The 24,449-nt window shown below is 34.1% G+C and overlaps 4 protein-coding genes, 1 long non-coding RNA gene and 1 pseudogene across 13 annotated transcripts; 1 reads left to right on the forward strand and 5 right to left on the reverse strand.

Annotated features, from left to right (window-relative positions):
- The first annotated feature begins 283 nt into the window (after nucleotides 1–283).
- On the forward strand, nucleotides 284–7,830 carry LOC108660969 (uncharacterized). 5 transcript variants are annotated; one of them, XR_001926796.2, is made up of 4 exons: nucleotides 320–994; nucleotides 1,315–1,509; nucleotides 1,631–1,722; nucleotides 7,433–7,830. It is a non-coding gene; the product is annotated as an uncharacterized LOC108660969 (long non-coding RNA). The 5 variants fall into 5 exon arrangements; XR_001926798.2 differs by having other exon boundaries at nucleotides 328–994; nucleotides 1,688–1,722; XR_001926795.2 differs by lacking the exon at nucleotides 7,433–7,830 and having other exon boundaries at nucleotides 336–994; nucleotides 1,631–3,161.
- Nucleotides 3,745–4,444, reverse strand: LOC18607354 (early nodulin-like protein 22). The gene is made up of 2 exons (XM_007041470.3): nucleotides 4,215–4,444; nucleotides 3,745–4,063 (listed from the first exon to the last, which is right to left on the reverse strand). The coding sequence occupies exons 1-2, from the start codon at nucleotides 4,396–4,398 to the stop codon at nucleotides 3,825–3,827; spliced, it is 423 nt and encodes a 140-aa protein (XP_007041532.3). The 5' UTR covers nucleotides 4,399–4,444; the 3' UTR covers nucleotides 3,745–3,824.
- On the reverse strand, nucleotides 5,783–6,354 carry LOC18607355 (early nodulin-like protein 22). The gene is made up of 2 exons (XM_007041471.3): nucleotides 6,165–6,354; nucleotides 5,783–6,023 (listed from the first exon to the last, which is right to left on the reverse strand). The coding sequence occupies exons 1-2, from the start codon at nucleotides 6,352–6,354 to the stop codon at nucleotides 5,806–5,808; spliced, it is 408 nt and encodes a 135-aa protein (XP_007041533.1). The 3' UTR covers nucleotides 5,783–5,805.
- Nucleotides 7,831–8,959: 1,129 nt separating the features above from the next.
- LOC18607357 (basic blue protein-like) lies at nucleotides 8,960–10,221 on the reverse strand. The gene is made up of 2 exons (XM_007041473.3): nucleotides 9,976–10,221; nucleotides 8,960–9,457 (listed from the first exon to the last, which is right to left on the reverse strand). The coding sequence occupies exons 1-2, from the start codon at nucleotides 10,148–10,150 to the stop codon at nucleotides 9,258–9,260; spliced, it is 375 nt and encodes a 124-aa protein (XP_007041535.3). The 5' UTR covers nucleotides 10,151–10,221; the 3' UTR covers nucleotides 8,960–9,257.
- Nucleotides 10,222–10,897: 676 nt separating this feature from the next.
- LOC18607358 (UDP-Glycosyltransferase superfamily protein) lies at nucleotides 10,898–16,961 on the reverse strand. 4 transcript variants are annotated; one of them, XR_001926684.2, is made up of 17 exons: nucleotides 16,809–16,961; nucleotides 16,630–16,701; nucleotides 16,407–16,500; nucleotides 16,187–16,329; nucleotides 15,929–15,999; nucleotides 15,469–15,550; nucleotides 15,200–15,301; nucleotides 15,053–15,108; nucleotides 14,912–14,946; nucleotides 14,452–14,665; nucleotides 13,942–14,157; nucleotides 13,512–13,571; nucleotides 13,356–13,395; nucleotides 12,817–13,038; nucleotides 11,909–11,961; nucleotides 11,562–11,800; nucleotides 10,898–11,037 (listed from the first exon to the last, which is right to left on the reverse strand). XR_001926684.2 is itself a non-coding variant. In XM_018115638.2 (16 exons), the coding sequence occupies exons 1-16, from the start codon at nucleotides 16,905–16,907 to the stop codon at nucleotides 11,788–11,790; spliced, it is 1,572 nt and encodes a 523-aa protein (XP_017971127.2). In that variant the 5' UTR covers nucleotides 16,908–16,961; the 3' UTR covers nucleotides 10,898–11,787. The 4 variants fall into 4 exon arrangements, 2 of the variants coding, with proteins under 2 accessions (XP_017971127.2, XP_088660136.1); XR_001926683.2 differs by having other exon boundaries at nucleotides 10,898–11,150; XM_018115638.2 differs by having other exon boundaries at nucleotides 10,898–11,800.
- Nucleotides 16,962–17,332: 371 nt separating this feature from the next.
- LOC18607359 (protein SUPPRESSOR OF GENE SILENCING 3-like) lies at nucleotides 17,333–22,362 on the reverse strand (annotated as a pseudogene). Its single transcript, XR_016024695.1, has 7 exons — nucleotides 21,930–22,362; nucleotides 21,386–21,497; nucleotides 20,255–21,273; nucleotides 19,736–20,030; nucleotides 18,860–19,104; nucleotides 18,236–18,390; nucleotides 17,333–17,878 (listed from the first exon to the last, which is right to left on the reverse strand). The product of XR_016024695.1 is annotated as a protein SUPPRESSOR OF GENE SILENCING 3-like (transcript).
- Nucleotides 22,363–24,449: the final 2,087 nt, after the last annotated feature.

A 24,449-nucleotide genomic window follows, 5' to 3' on the forward strand; every position in this document is an offset into this window, starting at 1 on the left:
CTCCCAAACAGTGTCTTGGAAAGGACCATGGTTAAGGAAAACACTAATCATTTACAAACAAAACACATAATTGAGAGTAATCCTAAAATCATAATCATAGATTTGAAAGTTTGAACTCAGATTTGAGTTGACAAAGTGATTCCAGGCTGAGTGGAAGACAAAAACAGCCCATCCTGCATTGCCCTTTTTTCAGCAAGTCAAAAAGCATGCTTAAAGCCCAACGAGAGAAGCATGAAACCCCATAGTCAAAGAAACTCTTAATTCCCTGCAATCAAAAGTAAACTTTGCAAAACTTTATTGCTTCGTTAAGGTTGTACCCTGAAGGCTGTTCGGTTTTCATTGTCAAAACCAAGGGTATTTTTCTTTCCAAGGTACAACCACGAAAGCAGGGAGATTTGGTCCTTGCTGCATGCCATTACAGTTGAATATTGACTAAGAAAACAAATACAAGGGAACACCCCACCGTATCCATTAGGTCGTACAACACCATGCACGCTCATGCACCCCCTCTTTCTATATAAAGCCGTTGTTAGTATTTCCAAAGGCCAATGACCAACGATTTCCCAAATTAGTCAACTCTTCTCCTCCATTTCTTTTTAGTACAAACCTGCCTTTTACTTCAAGTTCCAGCTATTCTAAACTAAATTCTCTCTGTCTCTCTTTCTGCCTTATCTAGGGGTTCTCAGAGGCCTTGTTGCAGAGCCAATTTGGCATTCTGTCCACCTCCATGAATGCTTCATGCATGATACCCCAGTTCAAAGTCATAGATCTTGGAGGCGGCCAGTATGTCAAACAGGCTCTGTAAATTTCTCTCTGAGAAACCCTATGAGATATTAATGAAGTACCCTTCTCTGTTAGATGTTTGCTAAAGCTGGCTAGGATTCTATTTTCAATTCTCTGTTCAGTTTTTCTAGTTGCTGCAACCTTAAATGACAGTTCTGAAGCGCTTCAGGTAGAGCCCCGAGGATGTTGGAAATGCTACAATTCCAACAAGGTAATATTCTATCTTGTCTTGCTGCAATTGAATTTAGGACATTAAAGATTTGAACTCTAGCTTGCTGATGTTGGAATAACTGTTCTGAAAGAAACAGTTTCTACTTTCTAGAGCTTTTTGTTCAATCCCAGTTTTGCAGGCCATGCCTATCTTTATTTTGCTTTGGGTTCTCATTGGCCATCTATGCAGCATCCTGCATATCCATTTTTATTCTTTATCTTTTAGCTTTTTTTTTTTCCTTTTTTCAGGTGGGAAACTAATGTAATATCCTTATCAAGATTGCATATTTTTCCTTTATAACCCTCAAATTTCTTTTCCAGGTCAATTTTTGGTAGGATTGGAGAGAGGTTGGAGTTTTCTGACCCGTGAGAAGTTCTGATAGCTAGCTGTTTGTCACGAATTCTACCAGTTTTGACATGTAACTTTTGTCGATTTGCTCCATATCTTGAGCTGCCTTTTTGCTTATTTACAAGTCAACCATCCACCAGAGTTTTAAAAAGCAGCCATATTTGCATGTAAAAATTCGACTTTTCCTTAACCTTTTTCCATTGCATATACCATCAACCTTTTTCCATTGTATATAATGATGGTAGAGATGGTAACTTCCCACGTTTAAAGCATCTTTCATGATTGCAGTGAACACCTGTTCCACTGTCAATGGCTCTCATTGTCTTTTGGTCTTTTTCTGGTTAGGCTTTGGATTCCCAGAAGCACTATGCTTGGAAATGGTATGTATCCTAGACTTCCATTTTTGCTCAAAGTATGTGTTAGTGGAGGTTGCACCATCACATACATCAAAAATTACAGCAGTAGAAGGTTTTGGGAATTCCTGTCTTTTTCTATACACAACGCCCATTATTTCTGCACTTGCATTTCCATGTTCCCCATTGAAAAAATTTTAATGGAGAAATCATGAAAGTTTAAACTGTTTTTAACAATTTTTCTTAGTTAAAAATACAGGGTTTTTCTTTTTCTTTTATTAATAAAAATTTACTTTTACTAAATGAGTAATATAAATCTTACATTGAAAAAATGTAGGACATTTTCATCTGCTTTTCTCTCTTTTTTATATCAATTTCACTTGAAAAATATTGTTCTTTCTTTCTTGTGAGATGACCTTTGAACCTTATCTTATATAATTGATGAATATTGATATTTTTATAATTCAAATAACAAAAAAAATATTTACGACAATGTATTCAAATAATAAAAAAATGTTAGATTTCTCCACAAATATTTTACACAAAAAATGGTTTTCTTTCAATAAATTATTTATCGATTACTAATTGGAGGCTGAACAGAACGAATTTTCAAAAAATTTCTGGATAGATTTTACATGTATAGAGCTCCTTGCACCACAAACATATATGATTACTAGACAACATGGAATTCAATGCTTATGATTGGGTTGGAAGGAGGAGAAGCAGAAAGAAAAAGGGAAAAACAAAAGAAAGTAAAGAATGTTTGAGGAACGAGGACATTGAAAACCCAACTTGCTGGCCTGTTGTGTTCCCTTTAGGCCGAAAGGTGACCCCTCTCATCAACACCTTTAATCATCTGCCATGCTTACCCTTTCCCTTCCAATCCCAAGAAAGAAGGTCAGTCTCCTATCAAATCAGGTTCCAACATCTTAATCATCGATGTTTTGATTCAAATATTGCAGTTTTAAATAAACCAATTCCTCGTTAAGTTCTTCCATCATCCTGGACCACCATTTTCTCACCAACAAGAAGTAATCTGGGTAAAAGGAATTAACGGTGTATATACCTATAATATCGTCGGCATGAAAACTCTTCCCTTTGGTCTAGGCTTCCAGGTTGATTGTTGGGACCCAATCAATATGGTCTCCAACTGTATAGGTGGTTGGTGCTGAATGAGTGACCTCATACTGAAGCATTAAAAAGTAGCATTGCTGGGGTTAGGACTGAGCTAACTCTGATTGCCTTTCTCATTTTCTTGTGAAATAGCAATATTTAGATTTCTTGTTGTTGGTGAAACTTATCAAGCTTGAAAACAAGTTAATGCATTTTATAGAGGGTGGAGATTGAAAAAGCAATAAACCCGGTAGCTCCCTTTTTGTGGAAAATCAGTGGTTCTCTAATAATATTTGATTTGTTGTAGTTCTTGGATAGAAGAAAGATTCTGTTAACTATTTATTAACCATGAAATGTTCTAATGATTTTCATATTTTCATGTGAAAACTGAGAATATATCATTCTGTCAATTTCGATTTTTTGCAAAATTGATAAATTTTCAATATCAAATATTTACGTATGAACACTCAAGTTTTCAATAAAAATCTACGAATACTTAATTATCTATCTATAAAACGCTAAAATGGTAATTAAACAAATTTATTAGGAAAACATTATATGTGTTTTATCTATAAATTGGTTTTGATCTCGTGCAATGTACGAGGCCATTATTAGAAATAAATTTATAACATAAGTAGGTAATATTTTGTAGTATCACAAAACAACAACTAAGTGATGTCAATAAACATAACAAGAATAATTAACTAATATTATAATGTTGTGATTATTTTTGAGTGAATAGTTTGTAATTTTTTATGGAAATGGAAAAATATTGTGTCACAGATCTCACATCAGTAAGAGAAATCAAATAGACAAAAGTAAGGCAAGGAAATAGAAGAAAAGCAAAAAAAATTAAATAGCTAATTTAGGAGAAAACAAATTTATTTACAGAGAACATGCAACATTTTTTTATTCATTTTTTCCGGATAAGTCCGAGCGATAAACAACATGTAAATTAAAATTTTATTAAATAGCTAAATTCAAGATAAGTTCTTGAATGAATAGCTATGTAATATTTATTTTGATGGTGGTGGTGGTGGTGGTGGTGGTGGTGCGGTGGCGTTGATGGCCATCTTCATTCCGACAGCACAAGCACCTTCTTTTTTACTGCATATAAAATAATTAGCTCCAAAGATCAAAGGAATTTTATCATCTCCTGAATTAAACTCTGTGGCTCCATCGTTAACTGTGCATGTGTCATGTCCTGTTTGATTGACCACGACCACATTGAAGTCTTCTCGATCATATATGAATTCTACAATAAACCAAAGACAATCGTAAGCCATCAATGAACAATTCCTTTTCCAAAAGGAAACTTAAAGGACGTTTGAATCTTAAGATAGAGCACAGAACATAAACAAGAAACATTGAAACAAATATTGTGAGATAATTAATGATGTATATACCTAAAATATCACCGGCATGGAGATCCTTCCCTTTAGGCCAGCCTTCCAGGCTAATTGATAGATCCCAACCTTCCTCGTCTCCAACCAAATAGGTGGTTGGCGCTGAATGAATGGCCTCGTACTGAAGCATCAAAAATAAGATTGCTGGGGCTAGGATTGAGCTGCCTATGATTGCCATCTTCATTTTCTTGCACGAGATTTTTTTTGTGAGATAGCAGTATTCAGACTTGTTATTGTTGGTAAAACTTAGCAAACTTGAAAACAAGGTATTGCATTTTATAGAGACCAGAGACTTGACAAACAATGAACTTGGTAGCTTGGTTTCTTGGAAAGTTGGTTATTTCCATATTTTTATTTGGAAAATGAGAATACATCAATCTGTCATTCTGGATTCTTTACAAAAATGACAAATTTTCTATATCAAATATTTAGATAAAAATATTTTAGTTTTCAACAAAAACCTATAGACACGTAATCATTTATCTATAAATTGCTAAATTGGTAATTAAACAAATTTATTAGGAAAAGAATATATAATTTTCAATAAATTAGTTTTGACTTTGTGCAATGAACAGAACCGCTGTTAGGAGTAAATTTAATAATAAAGCAGGTGATGTTTTTTAGTATCCAAAAACAAAAAGTAGGCCATGTTATAAAATAATAAAAATAACTAATTGATTTTATAATGTTGTGAATTTTTTTAAGTGAATATTTTGCAATTTTTTCAAGAAAAAGAAAAATTAGTTTTTAAGCTTTTATTGGGCTGGTCAGTCCACTTAGTGGTCCAAACAGCCCAAAATTTTGAAACAACGGATAGGGCCCAAATATATATAATGAAACATTATTTTAATTTTTTTTATTTGCACAATTTTTTCACTATTAATATTATTTCTCAAGTTTTTAGAAATTAAATCATTTTTTAAAACCCTATTTACCTCTATTATAAAAAATTTTATGAATTTTTTTTCTTTTAGAGAAGAGGTCTTTGATGAATTAAACTTTCTATTTTATTTAGATGAGATAATAGTAAGGAAATATAAATTAATATTAAATTTAATAATTATAGAAGAAAAAAACTAACTCGCAAACAAATTTATTTTCAGTGTTTTTCAATTAGCCTCTTCATTAAAGAAAAAACTTATTATAAAATTAGGTCAAATCCAATATTGAATATATAAAAAGCTAAATTCTTTCGTACAGATTGAATAATCTAAACTCAAAAACAAAATATAAAAAATTCAGATTAATTTTACTCTTAAACCTTTAATTTTTTGTTCTTGGTAGTATTTTCTTCCAAACTTCTTTCATATATTTTCTTTATTTTGTGGCATAACAAAAGAGAGAGAAGGGAATAAAAAGGAGAAAGAAAACCATCTAGTTAGGATAGATATATATTTTTTTATTTTTGAATTAAGGGAAGAGGGATTCGAATTCTACTAAAATTATACATCAACCAATGAATCAAATACTCGAATGCTAATTATGATCGATGCAATTACATAAGCAAATAAAGCAGAATTACAAAATTTTAGACTTAAAATAGCTGCAAACTCAACACATATTGCTTTGTAAAAAAGGGAAAAGATCAAAACTAAATGGATGGGGGTGGTGCGGTGGCGTTGATGGCCATCTTCATTCCAGCAGCGCAGGCATCATGGTCACTATCAATGAAATAATTAGCTCCGAAGGCAAGAGGGATTGCATCATCCCCTGAATCAAACGTTGTAGCTCCAGGATTAACAGTGCATGAGTCATGCCCTTGTTGATTTACGATCACCACATCAAACTGCTGGGAATCGTATTTGAAAACTGCATTCCAATTAAACATAAAAATTATTATCGATTAATTTTCTATATACATTTCAATACATAAAAAAAAAAAAAATATATATATATATATATATATATATATATAATAATAATAGTTGATGTATAGCATTAATTTTATACCTAGAATATCACCAGCATGGAAGTTTTTCCCTTTGGTCCAGCTTTCCATGTCGATGACCAAGTCCCAACCCTCTTCGTCCCCAACCATATAGGTTTTTGGCTTTGAATGAACAGCCTCACACTGAATTAGCAGCATGGAAAACAGCATTGCTAGGGCTACCACTGAACTTCCTTTGATTGAGTTTCTCATATTTGGAGAAAGCAAAGACAGACCAATGACTCTCCAGCAAAACTATTCGCCTTAACCTACAAAAATTTGTGATATTTATAGCCTGAAAAGGCTGTGCCCTCATGGAAATTAAAGAAATTTGTGAAATATATATATATATATTTAAATTGTAATTGAATGTTGGATTTACAATTGATTTGGTGCATTCATGGCTGGAAAATAATTAAGCCATATTGTGCATGAGAATATGGAATTACCACTGAAAATTAGGAGTGGGAAATGAATTCACGAGCTCATAATTTCGTAATAAACAAATCCACATATTTTTGGAACATATATTTTGAATATAAATCAATTCAAACTTAATTAATTTGCCAATTTATTTGGGGTAAGTAAATAGCTATTTAATTTCTCCTAGAAAGATTTTTGGAAGGTTTTGACAATTGAATTATTTATTAGTAGTTTGGCAATTAAGTAGTATATTTTTCTAGGCATTTTTTTCTACTTCTAGTCTTCATATACACAAAATTCAAAACCAAAAACGTTTAATTTTCTTAATTATGTTGCCTTCTTAAGGAAGTCAATGGATAGTAAAATTACTACCATTCACAAGTTCAAGTAAGATTCTATTAGTAGTCTTCGGTTACAAAATATAAATAATAATTGTTAATATTAAATTTTAATTTTATGTAGATTATTTATTTATAAAGTATTTATAATCAATTTAATACTCATTAAAATTCATTAATTGTTCTAATTATAATTTTAAATTTTAATTACTTTTTTATGAATTAACTTTAATTTATTAATTTAATTTTTATTAATGATATACATAAAAATTTATTTTCAATTTATTTTAATTCGAGTATTAATGAACAGTATTTAGATATTTAAATAGGATCTGATAATAATTAAAAATTTTAATTAAATATTTATAGGGTTTCGGTACCTATCAAATAATAAAATTCCGATTTAGACACTTAAAAAATAAAAAAATACATTATCTATTAGTATCTTATGCTTTCCTTTTCCATAAATTTTTATTTTTATTCTGCCTAATTAATTCAAACTTTTTTGAATTATTTTTTTTTCTTGACAGGTTCTGATAGACCTTAAGCCCGAAACCCTCTTTGGTTATTCCTAAGAAATGGTAGCGACATGATTTTTGCTTGAGTCACTTCCTGAAACCCAGAGCCATGAACAGTTAATTAGATCAGTCTGAGTACAGGGGCCATGCAGCGACCTGAATCTTGATTTTGTTGTTGCAATCTCCAGTGTTCTTGCTTATGAAGTAACTCTATCCCTTCGCAAGCACAATCTGATCATGCCCTGATTGATATGCTTTGAAATTAGACCCAAGGGTGCATGTATCATAGCTGACTTGGTTCACTGATATCACATTGTGGATGGCTGGATCATAGTTGAAAACTGCAAAAACCAGATCAGATAGTAGTTGCTAAGTTTATATCAATCTCTTTCTTCTTGTTTTATTTTTGATTTGATGGTTAAATTATTTTTTTAAATTTTAAAAAAAATGAATTCGAATTTGTTATTTAAACAAAAAAATCATGCACTATTAATTAAATCAAATGTTCGAATGTTTATCATTTTAACATGATATTTTCAATTGAATTCTGAAAAAAACTTGTATAAGGAAATGGTTCTCACTTACTAAGAACATCATCAGGCAAAAACTTCTTACCGTTCCAGTTTTCAACATTGAAGGACCAGCCTTTAGCAATTATTTCAAAGACTCTTGGCTGTGCCATTTTTTCTGTATATCCTCGAACACAAGGTCAACAACTAATTATGGAGGAAATATGAATGGTAGCAACATCTTGGGTTTTTAAAGAAATTACCAAGTAAATCAATATGTAATTTGAATTCCTGATGATTTCGTCATAAAGATTTTTTTCCATATTCTACCAGGGTTTTCCACAGGAAAATAAGAACAGAAAGCTTTTCCATAATGTTTCTGGAGAAGAACTTTGAGGATGGAGCCTCAGTCCTTTCCCTGAAATCATCTTGATATAAAATTCTGGAAGTAAGGCTGAAAACCTGAAGTCAAAAGTATTGTTTTGAAATACTAATTTGTGTAAGAATTAAGCAATCTTCGTCTCACATGGGTGGTTTGAGATCCAAGGACATGGAAAAATAAGACCTAAAATTATAGCATTTTTAGGGCCATGGTTGAAGTATGACCAACACTTTAATAATTTTCCTCACTCCACTAGTCGACTTAAATATATGGGAAAGAGAAAAAAAAAATGAAAGTCTCCACAGATCCACTAGTTAAAAAGGGTTAATTAAATATCCGGTATTTTAATTGTAATAAAATTATCGATTTGATACTTGAAAAAAATTGACAATTAAGTACTTTTAACGTTCAGGCTGCACTTTTGATTAACGGATTAGTCAAATAAGTGACAGTTTTAAAAACATTAATGATTGTCAAACTGTGAATTAACAATTTAAGTTGAATATTTTTGAGGGGGATGTATTCCTTCATCTCCTGTTATTTCTTGTATCAGTCAGTGATGCTTAAACTGATGAAGTTAGATCTGATCGATGTTCAATGGAAGGCCCTGTATTTCTCATTCAAATGCCTTGGGAGTTGGGAATATGCTTTGTTTTTTCCTACAGAAACAGCACTTAATGTTTATTGCAAAAGAGAGTACAAGTAAACCATAGCGACAAAGCATTACACAAGATTTCCATTTAACTATATACTACTATGATCATTTTTTATTTTATATGGACCACCAACTACCCACTCAAACAAAAGCAAAGACTACCATGGAAACTAATCATCCCTTCTTGACACAAACTAGCACTAGCACAGACTTTTTGACACCAAAGTCCAACATTAATACATAAAGTTGATAAAGCAAACTGATCAACCCAGGACCCCGGCTGATCTCAGATCAGGCAGCAGTGATTGCTACTTTCATTCCAGCCTGACAGTGCCCAATATAGTTGCAGATGAAGAAGTTTTGGCCCTTTGCAAGCTTGATCTGATCCTTGCCTGACTGGAAAACTGTAGCACCTTTTGGTGTTGTGCATGATTTGTATCCGGCCCGGTTGACAGCTACCACATTGTGGATTGAAGGGTTGTAATTGAATACTGCAATAACAAACACAAAATTTGGGCTAAAATTGTCAGTTCTCCGTTAATGATGCATGCAGCAATTACCCTATTGTGATCTGAAAATGGTTTGTTTGATGAGTTCTCTTTTCAATTTATTGAACGTCTTCAGAGTTTCAGAAAGATGTTGACAAGTCTTGATGTTAATGACTAATACATTAATGGCAGTACATTCATGCACAGAGATGACCCTGGTAAGGAAACTATTTTTACACTTCTTTTAGTTATTCTTATCCCATTTCAACCACAAAAATAACACTAGGATCCATTACCAGAAGTTAAAAGCTACTAGTTGAAAGTAAATTTGTTGTGAGGATGGATCAGAGTAACCGAAAAACATTATATCCCTAGGAACATTTCGGGCACAACACATCATAAATTGGAGGGTAGGCAAAGATGTCTAACAAGGTGGTATAGCCAACATCCCACCAACGTTCTTGGAGTCCAAAATCATTGATGCGAAACAAGATATATGGTGAAAAAACATGCAAGCTTACCAAGTGTGTCACCAGCCTTAAAGCGCTTGCCTTTAGGCCAGCCAGCGGAGTTAAAGGCCCAGCCATTGGATCCGCCAACAGTGTAAGTTGCTGCTTGAGCCAACTCAAAATGGAGCAGCAACAAGCAGAGCATCACCGTGGCTGCCGCTATCGCACTGCCTCTTCCCTGAGCCATTTTCGGTAGAACTAGGAAAGCAGGGTGTAAGTAAGCACACTGAGATTTTACAAGATTTGTGTGAGGAGATAAGCTAAGGGAAGTTGGCCTTTATAATGGGGTAGTTGGGCTGTACTTGGGGGTAGGACCCACGCTTCTTTGAACATGTCTACCGAAATAAATGGGTTCCGTCAGTGCCATAAAAATGAGTTTGAATTTGCAATCAAAGATAGCATTGTATCTGTATGGGTTTGGCTAGTTGCATGATGAGGAAGACTTTGGGAGAAAGATTTCCTTTTGTTTTGAGTGCTTTTAGCTATAATTAGCATCCTCAGTCCTCAGTGCCAACGAACTCAAGCATAAAATTACAATAAGAAGTATTTAAAGCTTTTCCAAATAAACAAATGATGATTGTAAATCTAGCGTTGGAACTTTGATAAAATTGTTTTCACCAAAATTAAAATTGATGAAATTTTTGTGATTATATTTCGAAAAGGAAAAAGAGATTTATTTGACTAAATAATATGATATAAAAGTGGTACGATTTAATAAATGCGTTCTTATATATTAAAAAAAAGAAAGATTTGAAATTTATGCTTGTAAGTAGAAATTATATATCAATTATTAAATTAAATGTTTGATGTATGTTTTAATATAATTTTTTTATGATAATTTAATAAGATTAAATTATGTAAAATTATTTAAAATGACAGAAACAGGTTATAAAGTTTGCCAGCTGGTAGGTTTTGGTTCAATCAATCCGGGATGTGAAGAAGCCGATAATTACAGGATGAATTCCATTATAAATTAAGAGTCTTCTTCCATTAGAGGAAGCTAACAACCCACCCCACAACAACAACTGTGATTTAACTTTTTTGTGATCCGACACGACAACTTCAACAGATTTTCTGCAATGACAGAAAGCCAAATGTCAGAAATTCTTAATTTAAATAATTTGACAACGGTAGTTACCTGTTGAAAAACTTGCCCCTTCGCATTAATCTTTAGTCTTTGTTCAAAGCTGGGAGAAAGAGGCACATGTCACTGCAAAGCCTTTTTTAGGTGAGCTAGCCCATCACTCTGACCTCAACACGGCTCCCATTTTCACCTTTTAAACTACCAACACCATTCTTACTAGTAAACTTTTTTACAGTTCCATGGTTCTATGATAACAAGCAAATGTACTAAGAACACTTGTTAGACAACCCTACGGCTTGGACTTGATGGTTCACCTACCCTGTTAGGAAGGTGGAATTCCCACAGGCTTGGAGTTTTAATCTCAGTAAAAGGTCAAGAATTTTTCAACTTCATTGATACATTAAAAATCACTGAATCTAAGACAAGCAAAGCATTATTGTCTAGGTAAAATGTTAGTGATAGCTATCCATACGGGTTAGTTCAGTTGATAAGAAGAAGAGTTTACTTTTCTTACAGTTGAGATTGGATATTATGCCGAGAGAGTACATCTCTGAAATCGTTAGCATGATTGTCTGCTCCAAGGACACATTAGAATGCGAAAGGCTAGGCGTAGAATCCTCTGTATGTTAAGGTATTGGGACACATTAACTTCAACGCATGGGATTGTTCTCTCTTTCCTTGACTCGGGTTTTCCTCACTTTGTTTTGGCTCCTCTTTGACACATTGTGCGTCATTCTGAATTAATTATCCCATCTACCAGGGACAAGAGGATTAAAGATTATTGATAATGAATTGCATTGAAGGACGGGTCCAACGTCAAAGGCAATTTCGTACAAAAGTTCTATTCCAAATTTATCTTACATTGTATTACCAATCTCTTCCTTGAGGATCTTCACAGCTTCTGAAACTCCATCCTGAACATGAAGAAATAAGTTTCGGAAAATCTCAGTACCCCAACACGATGCTCATCCAACAAACTCTAAATTTGAGAGAGAGAGAGAGAGAGTAAATCTGCAGAAATTGCCCCAAAATGAGGGTGGAAATGGGGCAGTTGATGTCTATAAAACAAGTTCTACAATATGAAGTTATACAAGTTCTCGGAAATGCTGATCTGCCAGTCAACCAGGAGTCAATCTAAAAATTAAGAAAAGGTGAACATTATCTAGCAACGATTATCAGTGCTGTTGCATCCGGGCTAGTTTTTTATGTAGTATCACCAATTAATGTAGAATCATAATGCACCAATGACGATGATAACTGTGGATAACATAGAGAATTGATCTCAAAAGACAGATACATCACTCAAGTAAATACAATGGCATTCATTTATGGAGTTATTCACTACTAATCTCTTACCATATGCCATAGGTTATCAATGCTGTTGCACCCGGGCTAGTCTTTTATACAGTATCACCAACTAAATGCATAATGCACCAACGACAATGATAACTGTGGATAACATAGAGAATAGATCTCAAAAGGGAGATGCATCACTCAAGTAAATGCTTTGGCATTCATTTATGGAGTTATTCAGTACTAATCTTTTACCATATAGTTCTACATAATTACCCACACCTCTATGGAACAAATTCTGAAGTTCAATGGAAACAGATTTAAACACCTAGAAGCACCAGCAAGTAAATTGAGTATGAAAAGTTAAGAGACAATAACTAACAAGGCATGACTCATGCAGTGACAATTTCCCATACTCATCAGCTTTGATTAGAAGATTGGACCGTAAAAAGTGTATCACAATAGGCAGCCATTACCTCAAGAGAAATCCTTTTACCAATTTCTAATGCGCGTTCTTTAACTCTAGGAGATAATGCATCATGTATTGCTTGTGACAGTATTTTTGCAGCAACCCTGATGCTTGTGTCACTATCATTTTCTGGAACCAGATGGTTTCTTCTCAGTGGTTCTGGAGCAACTCCAAGCCAAAACATTTTTTCTGCCCAGTAGAATTGATCCAGCATAAATGGACATAGTATCTGCCATCCACTGATTGTCATTGAGGGAGAGAAGTAGGGAAAGAAAAGGATAACAAATACCAATACCACACACACACACACATAAATATAAATACAATTATTTAGAAAGGATGTTAAGGAATCTGCTGTTGCAATCCATAAAAAATGCCCATTACCTTTATGTTAGAGGTCCATAATTGCAAGGAACAATTATTATTTTTGGATAAGGGCAAGGAAATTTTTTTTTGAAATGCTAAAAAAAAAAAAAGACAAATCCAACAATAATTGAGATCTGCAACAATGAAAATATACTTGAAAGGGTTTACCATGCAACTGACCTGAGGGATACCTGCATATAGTGCTGCAGCAGTGGATCCACTAGTTTTCCATTGAAGACAAGCAATGCAACTTATAAACCAAAACTAACATCTTCTGTGCATTAACTGAAATAAATATCTTCATAAAGAAAATGAAATATGATGGAGAACACTCACCTCCCTCCATGATGAATTGCAGCTACACATCTTGGGAACAGCCAATTGTATGGTATCATACTAATTACATGATAAGAAGACAAGTAAATTTCCACATAAAAATATGTACGAAGCATTTATGTTATTTTTCCATTTTGTACAAGAAAAGAGGGGGAAAGTTGAGAAAACTACATAAGATGTCATATGCCATAAAATACGACTGAGCAAAAAAAAATATGCCATAAATACTTTATGCAAAATGTCAGGTTTCAGCAACATCCAAAAAGCTTATTTCCCACTTTAGAAACACTCAGGTCTGTATCATTAAGATTTTGAAAAAATTGTGATTCATGAATCTCACAATTAGCATTTTATTACTTTCCAAATGAACAAGTCTTCAAGTGCAATCTTAATCTTTTTCCACTATCCAGATAAAACTAGAAATATTCACCCTGAAAAGCAAAAGAGCCGGCTGTCAAAAAGAGATATCCCATTTTGAATCAACTGTCTTTGGTTTGAAAAAGAAGATGCTTCACAGGCAATTTCCTGGACTGTTGAATCTAATGGTTCATAGCCAGCTGTAAAAAGGATAAATCTGTAACATGTAGTCTCCAGAACAGTTTGTAGAATACGTAGAAATGCTTGAGGATTCCTCATAAATCCCATGCTGCAAACAGCCAAAAAAAAACAGCACTTAGTTCAGGAAAGAAACAGAAAAGGCACTAAAAAGCGATCATTCATCAATGAATCATAAAACAGCAAATCCACACAGATGATAGGATCATACACATTATAATTCCAACATATTGTGTGTATCAATCCAAGTTCTGTATTTATTTAGATAAAAAAACAAAAAGGAAGTTCCACAAAACACCAAGATGCAGCGATAACCAAAGTGTTGAGAGAGATAAAACACGCTTTCTACAGACAGCTAAGGTATCTAACAAGCTTATGAACCTACCTTCCAATAGAACTCAGCCCTATAAAAATAGGTGGTGGTGAGATAGGAGTCCTTAGAAAAATTCGTAACTCAGCATGAACTGAACACATGTCATCTGTGGTCAGATGCCCTGAGGAAAGCAGTGTTGATATTTCTCCACATTCCTTGCAGGAAAACTGCCACTCAATTGGCAGAAACCAAAAGCCACAAACCCGGGTTTTTGATGGCCAATAATCTGTTAACACATGGATACCATAAGCAATGCAAATATAAGGAAGAAGTACCAAAACAGAAAACAGGGTGCAATTTTACTTATGGGGCTCAGTTTTACTTTCAACCCTCCTCATTCTTTACAGAATCAACTAGTTACCAGAAACTCTGATGACAAAAGCCACTCAAAAAAATTGAACACCTGTGCACACTGTAAAATGTTTCATAGAAAAGGAGACTGAAACAAGAAGCAGAGAAACTTAGGAGTTACCAGGGCACTCAACAATTTCTTTGCTAAACCCATACCTGTTACATAAAAGTACTTGATAATCAAAGAAGAATACCCATGTATTAATCCAATATTTTATAGTCCTTTCATTTATAGAATTCCTCTGTGAAAAGGCAGACTTACAGTAGTAGGGGAGATTGTGGCCTATCGTGCCAAGTAGGAAGACCTGTTACTGGATCCTGCTCAGAGTATCAAACGCAGTCTCAAAATTAGGTAGTTTTAAACTGTATAATGAGTAAACGGACTCCAACTATATAAAAAGATACTAACTGCAAAAGGATAAGGACTCAGGTTCAAATCTTCACTTCTCCATGACTCCCAATTTTCACTAAAAAGTGGCCACATCCAATGAATTACATCTTTCCAACAAACCTATGATCATACAACAATAAGAAGTTCATATACATGATGCAAGGGTCAAACCTATTTAAATACAATATGTAAACAACCAAAAAAATAACTATCCTTTGGGCTCTATCAAATTTCAAAGGAAAGTCATTTGATTTGTCAGAAGCACTTAAGTTATATGATTCAACTACCTTGTCAGTGGGAGCTTCTTGAAGATATTTATACAAAAAAGGAAGTTCTTTTCTGAAGTGACGCTCAAAGGATGAAGGTGCACTATACAACAAATTACGTGAACAAAAAATAAGAACATCAATAGATGACTTTCAAATATATAAAACAGAACACAGACAGGCCAAAATCCATTTGGACAAAATCATAACATCAACTAAACTATCTGCTAATAACTCAGTACATCAAATAATTGCCCAAACAAGTGACAATTTACTAGAATCTATGAGGCACTGAAAAGCATTCAGTTCTTTCATTTTCTTTAGATAAACACATTCAACAAAACCAATCAATTGAACCCTCATCCCAGGGTATTAAAAGACCTTTTGGATTATAGCTGTCCAGTCACCAAAACAAAGAATAATAAGTTGATAACATGGAGAGTTCAGTTCTTAAGACTTAAGATAAAATTCTTTCCCTTACCTATATGGAACAACATAAGGAGCAACAACAACACAACACACACGAAAAAGTTCTGCAAGGCTCCACCCTTCCTGAGGAACAATCATGAGAAAGCAACCTTAAAAAGAAATTGCATCACAACACCCCACAAGTATTAAATTTCAATATATCTAGCAAATCTTAACAGAAAATTACAATTGTTCATTATATTAGTACGTGACAGTACCAACTTATCAAGCAAGTTAATTTTGAATTGTAATTTTTTCCAATAAGAAATACCAAAGCGAAGAAATTTATCCCAATAAAATCACCCTCCAAGCTTGGACCATCCCCGAAAATCCTTTCCACCGCCGAGTAGCATTCTCGTCTGTGTTCTTTTGTAATAATCCTTTTCTGCTCCGAAAATTCTATTCCCGATGAGCCTGACAAGATATGATCAATCAGCAACTAAAATAGAGATGAAAAGGGAGCGACCAAACTAAACCAAACCAAACCAAACCTGTCTTATCATCGGTTCCGTTACTAGAAAGAACAGGTGGCGATGAAATCGGAAGAAAGACAACATTCTTTTTTTCTAGATGAGAAATTAGATTCTACAAGGGAAGGGAATTAACCAAAATTTATTATTTTTGCTTTTATTGCAAACAAAAAAAAAAGGAATGGAAATGTAACTATAATTAATCAGTAATTAAGACTTGGAACGAAAGAAGAGGTTGAAGGACCTCATGTGCTGAATGAGTGATCAAAACGACGTCGTAACCGTTCTGGTCAGCAGCGAAAGCTGCAGCAATGGCCTGGAATCACCAACCAGTAAAACTGAAACTGAAAATTGTTTTACCTTTGTCTACAGCAATTCAAGTATTAAAAGAGCTGAAAAAAAAGTGTAAATTTGTCTTATTACAGCGATAGGATAGACGTCGCCTTTGGTACCGAAAGCCATGAAAACGGCGTTTCGTTTCGACCTCTGCGTCGACGTTGACGTCGCCGTCTCTCCCTCCATTGCTGTTGTAGTAAGCCTCCGACGGTTTTTCCAGTTTTCTTTTTAGTTTCCCGTTTTTCCTCTATTAAATCTTTTGAGTTAAACTGGGGCTCCGCCCAAATTGGGAATTTGTCTAGGCCCAAAAGATGTTTGAGCCCCGAAACTTGAATAATAAACAAATTAAAATAGAATTTTTGGGCTTCAGCCCAAATCTAAATTATCTTTCATGTTCTGTTTGTTTGATCATCAAGAAAAAACATGAATTTAAGTTAACATTGGAAAGATAAATTTCTTCTTGGCCAATAATTCCAAACGTGTGCTGATGAAAAGCTCAATTCCTTAGCCAGCAAAAATGGTAATCAGTATTATACTTTCATTAAAATTGAGAGAATTTGCCTGGTTTACTTTTGCATGGAGGGTGCCAAACTGGACATTAAGCAGTCATCTAACATATAAATGCAACAAAATTATATCAATAGATATAGGAAAAAATTGAGTTCAATTTGTCATTGTCAAACAGATGAAACAGAAAAAGCATCCTCAGACATGTAAAAGAACTTGAAGTTTCAATGTATTAGTGTTCTCCCCGACCCCCTTCTTTTCTCTGTGTGTCGAAAACTGAAGTATCTTAGGTACAAAACTGGTGTATATTTACCTCAAAGCAAAAAATTATGTATGCTTCTTGCTTTCTGGGGATAGTATCACTGCCATCTATCCTGGTTTCATATCTCTTGTTCCTCTCTTGTCTAGTCCGTTAAGGCTGTTGGTAGGTCAGTTCCTCAAGGCAATCTGGGGTGTACTTTTCCATGAGCAGGGTCAATTCATTTTCAAATCCTTTCTCAAGCTCAATCAGCTCCTCCCAATACCTCTGTGTGATTTCCAACCTTCTGTCTTGATGACTTTTCATCAGCTTCTCCCTCTCTGCATCGAATGCCTCCATCTTTTTCTCCTCGATTATCATGGACCTCGCATTTTCTTCCATCTCAGTAGCACTGAATGTTCAAAAAATGTTGAAAAGTCCTTATCAGGTTATGACTGTAGAATGAAATCAACAAGTTTGAGTTTCAACCAAATGAGACTCCATGAATGTAATTTGTTAAAGCAAGTAGCTTGTTTTCCTTCTAAATAGTCACAAATATTGCCTTTGATGGACAGAGCAGAAGCAGGTCAGCAGAAAACAAAAAATTGTCAATAAGTTCCCAAGGTAGTATGTATTGAAATTGTCAGTATGTATAGAAATTTCATCTCAAAATAGATAAACGTCCATTACAGCATCAAGTTGGACATATATGAATACTCAAATAAAACATCTTGTAGAATAAATTTAGCTTGGCATGTCCCATAGTTACCTGTACCCAACTTCATTCCTTGTCGGATTTGCATTTGACTGCTTAACTCTTTCCCTTGCTGCCCTCTGCAGCTTCTCAAAATTATCTTCCTTAGAGTCTATGGCTTGGTAAATGATGTTGATTTTCTCCTTAAAGTATTGTTCTTTGGCACCCAACTGGAAATTAAAGCATTGCAATAACAAGTTAAAAGAATTCAATGTCAATTGAAACATATCAAATAGCTACAAGGAAGAAATATCTGCTATAGAGCACTGCAATTGCAGCAATATTTAGAAGCCAGGTTCAAGTCCCACAAGAAGGGTTTCTCTGGGAGAAGAGGACGAAGAGGATTCATGTACCTTGTCCCAACTGTTTAACATAAAGCTTTGTTTGATTTGTTCATTTAAGAGGGTAAAACAAAAGCATGTTCATGCTCTGCACTGACTCTTAAAATTAACCTAAGTTCAGTTTCCCTGCAAGTTATGGAAGAAGCAGAACAATAATAGCAATACCATCCACCAAGTACCATCACAGATTTACCAATTTGTGAAACGTGGAAAAGGTAGTCCTAGGGCATCCTTTATGTCCTTTGTTGACCATAATTGGCAATAAAAGTAGAGGAATACAAAGTTCTGAAAATGTAACCTCTTCTTTGTTCTGCTCATGCTGCAATCTAGTTCGCTGCCTCATAATATAATTTTCCTTTGTTGTCTGGCGAAGCTTCTCACTTAATCGACCTAGAGACTCTGCAAGGGCTTGTGAGTGCTGCTGTTCTTGAGCAACCTTCTTTTTAAGTTGGGTAAGCTGCTGACTATCATCATTTATCTTCTTTATCTGGCTCTCAACCATCTCTTGGTATGATTTTGTCTCAAATTTTAGCTTGGACTTTCCTGCTTGATCACACAAATTATCAAACTTGACTACATAAGAAAATTACATTGACACTAGAGGGAGCAAATATTAAATGCATGGTTACTGGCTATTCTTAGTAAGATAATAGTATGTTTTATGGCAAGGCCGCATTATCCCAAATGAGAATAAACTGTCATGTGGTGGATTAAGAGTTGTTTTGAGATTTAAACCTCTCTCCAGACTCAAGTGAGGTTCCTACTATCAAAGTCATCAAAATTTTGGAATGGGAATGAAGCCAAAAGAAAAAGAAGAATTATAAATCATCACTTCCAAGTTTGCAATGACACTGAAAGTTTGCAATCTTTAAATTAACACAGTAATGTTTGCACAGCAATCAGAAATAGCCAAGTTTCAGTTTAATAATTTATATGACATATTCTTTTCTCATTTTGCTTCTCAGGAAGCCTTCTGTTTGAACCTATTCATTTGACCTGTAGCTCTCACAAGCCACCTTTATTGTCTTGCTAAATACGTAAATAACAAACTTCTGCACAAAGTACCATGTGGTTTTTTTTTTTTATTTCTTTATCTAGCACATGAATGTACATGTGTACGTACATTGACACAATATTTTGGGGGGTAAAGGAGAGAGAGAGAGAGTGATTAGACCTTGAGAGTGTCGGTTAAATATATCCAAGTCTTCTTTCATGGCAATGTAACCGTAGAGTTGGCGCTTCCCACCCGGACAGAATGGAACCCGAGAACAATCCCAAGCATCCCTATCTCTCCCTTGCTCTTTAAAATGTTTATGCAGACGTGCAGCCTCTAAATACCCTGCTGCCGAGCTCTCAAAGATCAAGACACTCATCCCCCGGTGCCCTTGTGGACCGTATGAGTGTCTTGCTTTTACTGCAGCATATGAGCTGAAGTAATTGAGAAGCTCTTGATTTCCCATTCCAGTCCACTGATGAAATTATAGGCAGTACAAAGCAATCAACAGTATATTAGGTCGAGATATTTACTGAAAAAGAAAAGTAAGCCATGTAGCATTTTCTTCGGATTGCTTTTACAATTTAAAGTATGAAGAAATAAATGAACCAGTAAGCATTAGCTCCAATTCTTGCCTGAAACCAGGAAATATAAATTGTAAGCTATCTCCAAAAGCAAAGATTGATAGCAGGAAAGTACCTTGCCATTTTCATCCTGTTCATATCTTGTATTCACAATGATAACCATTGGAGGCCAAACTATTTCATGATCTGCAACTCTATCATTCAGCCCTTCCCATCTGCCAAATGCATCATTGACTGGTTTAATGAAAGTTCCTCTCCTGCGCATCTCCTCAACCAAAAGATCTGCAAATACTCGATGCATCTTTGCTCTCCGTGTCGTTTTAGTCATGGCATGAGTCATTAGGGGTTGCACACCTCGATACCAGTTGATGGCTCCCGGCCCGCCTTGACAAGCTGGGCAGTGCCACTTGCGAACTGGTGAAATAATCTCCTCAACAGTCAGTTTCTCTAAAATCTCAAAAAATCCATTGAACCATTTGCTCTTCTTGCGTGTTTCATGACTCTTCTCATCTTCATCCGAATCAGACTCATAGTCATCGAGATCTTCACTATCATAAACAACATCAGAGCCATCATAATCACATTCATTACCTCCATTCCTGTCATCAGAAATATCACGAACTTGGTGGTCAGTTTTTACTTGACCATCCTGACAACTATTAGACAAAGTGAAACCAGCTAGAGCAGGGCCATTCCATCCATGCTCTGCAGATGGAGATTCTATACAACTATTTCCCCTTGTTCCATCACCTTGTTGGCTCCATGCACCATCATTTCCACAGGAATTCAGAGAAACAGCATTTTGAGTTGGCCAGGCATTGCCAGTAGCCTTTTCTGAACCACTACTACTTTGCATTCTAAGTTTCTGAATCACATTTGGATGTCCCCATGCATTAGGAGTAGAATCTTGACGAAACCATGAATTTGCAGCAACTCTGTTTTTGGATTCCCAAGAGTTCTCTTTGTCACCATCCTGTGTAGAAGCTAGCTTGATGTCTGCCACATTCTGACTTAGTTGATTAACTTGGCGACTAGAAATTTTATACACACTCCCCAAGTCTGGAAATTGGTCAATAGCATCTGCCATGAAGATTTTTTGAACAATTTTTCCAGAAACTTCTCTCTGTCTGAAACCTAGTCAAGGATCACCATATTGAATGAAAAGATTGGTCAATTTTCATATTTCAAGAAATATTTCAAAAGCCTATGTCATAACCAAAACTAAAAGCAGGCAAAAGAAGCCTACCGGCAGGTGAACAAAGAATATCACACATATGCCAAGTTGATGAGGGCTTAATGATGAATCAATGCTAACAATGTGCTTCACTCTTATCAGGAATATATCCCAACTGTAAGAACTATACAGAAAAGTTATTCTTTTTATCCCTTCTGAGGAAGACAGAAGAATAAGACAAAATGTTGGGTTTCATATCAACTATGGTTATTTTCGCCTATAGCTTTACAAATTATTTAATTCAACCATCCATAAAGTGAGGGCCCATGTGGGATCTAAATTTTTTATTTTGGCTCGGTATGTGGGATCTAAATAGAGTCCAGATGAACCATACATTCATGGATGATTGAAATTTCAAAATTATATACCATCAAATCATATACAGGAAGTTCTAAATTCTTTAGGCACTAAAACAATAGCAATTTGGAATCCACCTTGGCCAACTATACAGTTTGAACTGAATAAATCACTTTAGGGTCAATCAACTACTTTAATTTTACATAAGGCATACAATCTAATTCCTTTTGTACTTTGTAAGATTTAAAGTTAAACCTACCTCAATACTATCTTTCTGAAGCTGATGAGCAAGGACAAGCAGCAAATTAACTATAGCAGATTAGAACCATTGTAGATAAGTAAAACCCACATTTCTGCAATCAGTTTGGAATCCCCTAGAAGGGTTTTAAGCACTCTTCCCAATCACATAGAAAAACTTAAAAAAATAATGGTATTAAAAAGAAAAAAGCACTATTTTTCATTGCATCAATATGAACAACAAGGTATTCATCCGAATAGAGAAACAAAAAAAAAACCTTTTTTTTCAAACAGAATATAGCAATGTGAATAACTCAAAGCCCATCAGATGAAATACAAGAAAAAATAAGCAACTTGATATGATGAAACTGGAGAAAACTAATGACATGCATGGCAAGAAAGAGAAAGATGAAGACTTCTTTAAGATAAAGGGATTTCACTTTTGAAGAAGAAAGGAAAGGAAGTGGTGGGGATTCTTCACCTGAGAGATTGAGGAGTTAAAAGGAGGAGGAGCTGCCTGCGGTGAAACGAAAGGTGCGTTAAAAGTGAGAAAGTGAGAACCATATAAACGGTAGAGGTGGACGAAGAGATGTGTGGCTCACGCGCGGTGGTGGAGAGTGAAGATACTAATATATTTATATATAAAAAATGGGTAGGTGTTTGGGCCCACCGGCTCGGTTACCCTTGACACTTGACAGCCTCTAAAGAACAGATAAATCGCTCAGCTTCATGCAGAGTCCGTTGGCCGTTGCATGGGCCGGATTTGATATTTTGTTTTAAAGATCAACTTTTTTCAACAATTAATTAAAATATTTTGAAAAAGAATAATAACTTTTTTACAAAAGAAAAATTAAATTAATTTTTTATATAGATATTTGATATTTTTAATATAAAAAAGTAAAAAAAAAATCATAAAAATAAATTTATAATATAAAAAAATATATTAGAGGTTTAAAAAGGAAAAAAAATTATTTCAAGACAATTTTAAAAAAATGAAGATAAAAAAAAAAAGAACGAAATGAGTGTTCATATGGACTTGTTGAGTTAAATCAAACAATGTGCTCGGATTCCCAATCAAGGTAAAGGAAAACTTTTATCTTTTTTCATATATTTTTCAAAAATTTAGTGATTTTTCTTCAACAAATCTTCTTAATTGTCAAAAAGTTTAAGATTAAAATGGTTGAATTCAAATTTACATCTCCAATCAAAATCAGCTAATCATTATTTACCCAAAAGCTCAAAAGGGTCCTATTGCAAGATTGATAATTGAAACCAAAAGAAAGGGTTTTCTAATTAGCAAGTGTTTTAACAATATTTTATAAATAATAAAATTCGTCATTTATAAATTCATACATAACTTATCATCACATTTTCTTAAATAACATCTCAATAATATATCACATTAATTATGATAATATCGTATTTTCATAAATAACGACTTGATAAATGTCACATTAATTATGATAATATCATATTTTCATAAATAATTGTCCCAATAAATAACCATACAATTTTAACTAAACTCAATAATAATAATTAAGAAATTTCTCGTCCTATCTTTATCTGAAAACAGTCTCATTTTCGGACCTTACTTATTGAACAGTGTGTGAAAGATGGATTGCAACAGGTATAAATCTTTTCACCTCTTTTGTCTAATGAGTCATGATGCAAATATCTCATTCACCTTATTTATATAAGAAAGGTATGATTCTCACGAAAGAAACCTTTCAGCTGTGAAAAATGTGTGGCACTCATTTCATAGAACAGAGCTTTCCATTTGCATCGACTGCATGCAGCACGTTCCGGCCAGGTTCAGTCATTGTTCTGCTTTCATGCTGAAAAGCACAACCTCGTGCGAACCCTTCGGGTTTTCCCTTGGTTTTTTCTTTCGGGACTGTCCCCCACACCCGTCATGTTGTCATCACCTGTACTATAACTAAACCATATGTAAAGTAGAAGACACTAAATCTATTGGTGTAGGTTGGATTGTGATCTCGAAATTCGAAATTCGAAATTAATTAATAACGGCAAATATAGATGCATCCTATATAATTCAAGATAATATAAATTTATATTTGATATATTATCAATGTATAAATTTGAATCAAATCATATTAATTTCATAATTCTTTTACAATCTTCAAAACAAAATAAAGTAAAAGACAATAAATTTATAGTTTTAGGTTCGATTTGGATCATGGCTCGAAATCCGAAACTAATTATCAACAACAAATATACATGCATTCATATATAATTCAAAACATACGAATTTATATTTGATATATTATCAATATATAAATTTTAACTAAGTCATACCAATTTTATAATTCTTTTGCAATCCTCAAAACAAAATAAAGTAGAAATATAGTTTTAGGTTGGATTTTGATCATTCATGTATAAGTCACAATATACAAATTTATATTTGATATATTATCAGTATATAACTTGTAACTCAGTCGTACTAATTTTATAATTCTTTTAAAACCCTCAAAACAAAATAAATACTAAATCTATAGTTTTAGGCTAGATTTTGATCATAGCT

The sequence above is a fragment of the Theobroma cacao genome, chromosome 2, assembly GCF_053813885.1.
Source record: "Theobroma cacao isolate CCN51 chromosome 2, ASM5381388v1, whole genome shotgun sequence".
Lineage (NCBI taxonomy): Eukaryota > Viridiplantae > Streptophyta > Magnoliopsida > Malvales > Malvaceae > Theobroma > Theobroma cacao.

Bases quoted from the DNA above. Each gene is read 5' to 3' on its own strand.
- LOC18607358 (XM_018115638.2), bottom strand. From the start codon at position 16,907: ATGGAGGGAGAGACGGCGACGTCAACGTCGACGCAGAGGTCGAAACGA. The intron at 15,551-15,928 runs GTAAGGGAAAGA...TTTGTTGTATAG, and splicing joins CCTTATGTTGTTCCATATAG to TGCACCTTCATCCTTTGAGC. The intron at 13,396-13,511 runs GTGAGTGTTCTC...ATGGAAAACTAG, and splicing joins GCAATTCATCATGGAGGGAG to TGGATCCACTGCTGCAGCAC.
- LOC18607354 (XM_007041470.3), bottom strand. From the start codon at position 4,398: ATGAAGATGGCAATCATAGGCAGCTCAATCCTAGCCCCAGCAATCTTA. The intron at 4,064-4,214 runs GTATATACATCA...GGTTTATTGTAG, and splicing joins CCATGCCGGTGATATTTTAG to AATTCATATATGATCGAGAA.
- LOC18607355 (XM_007041471.3), bottom strand. From the start codon at position 6,354: ATGAGAAACTCAATCAAAGGAAGTTCAGTGGTAGCCCTAGCAATGCTG. The intron at 6,024-6,164 runs GTATAAAATTAA...ATTGGAATGCAG, and splicing joins CCATGCTGGTGATATTCTAG to TTTTCAAATACGATTCCCAG.
- LOC18607357 (XM_007041473.3), bottom strand. From the start codon at position 10,150: ATGGCTCAGGGAAGAGGCAGTGCGATAGCGGCAGCCACGGTGATGCTC. The intron at 9,458-9,975 runs GTAAGCTTGCAT...TTGTTATTGCAG, and splicing joins TAAGGCTGGTGACACACTTG to TATTCAATTACAACCCTTCA.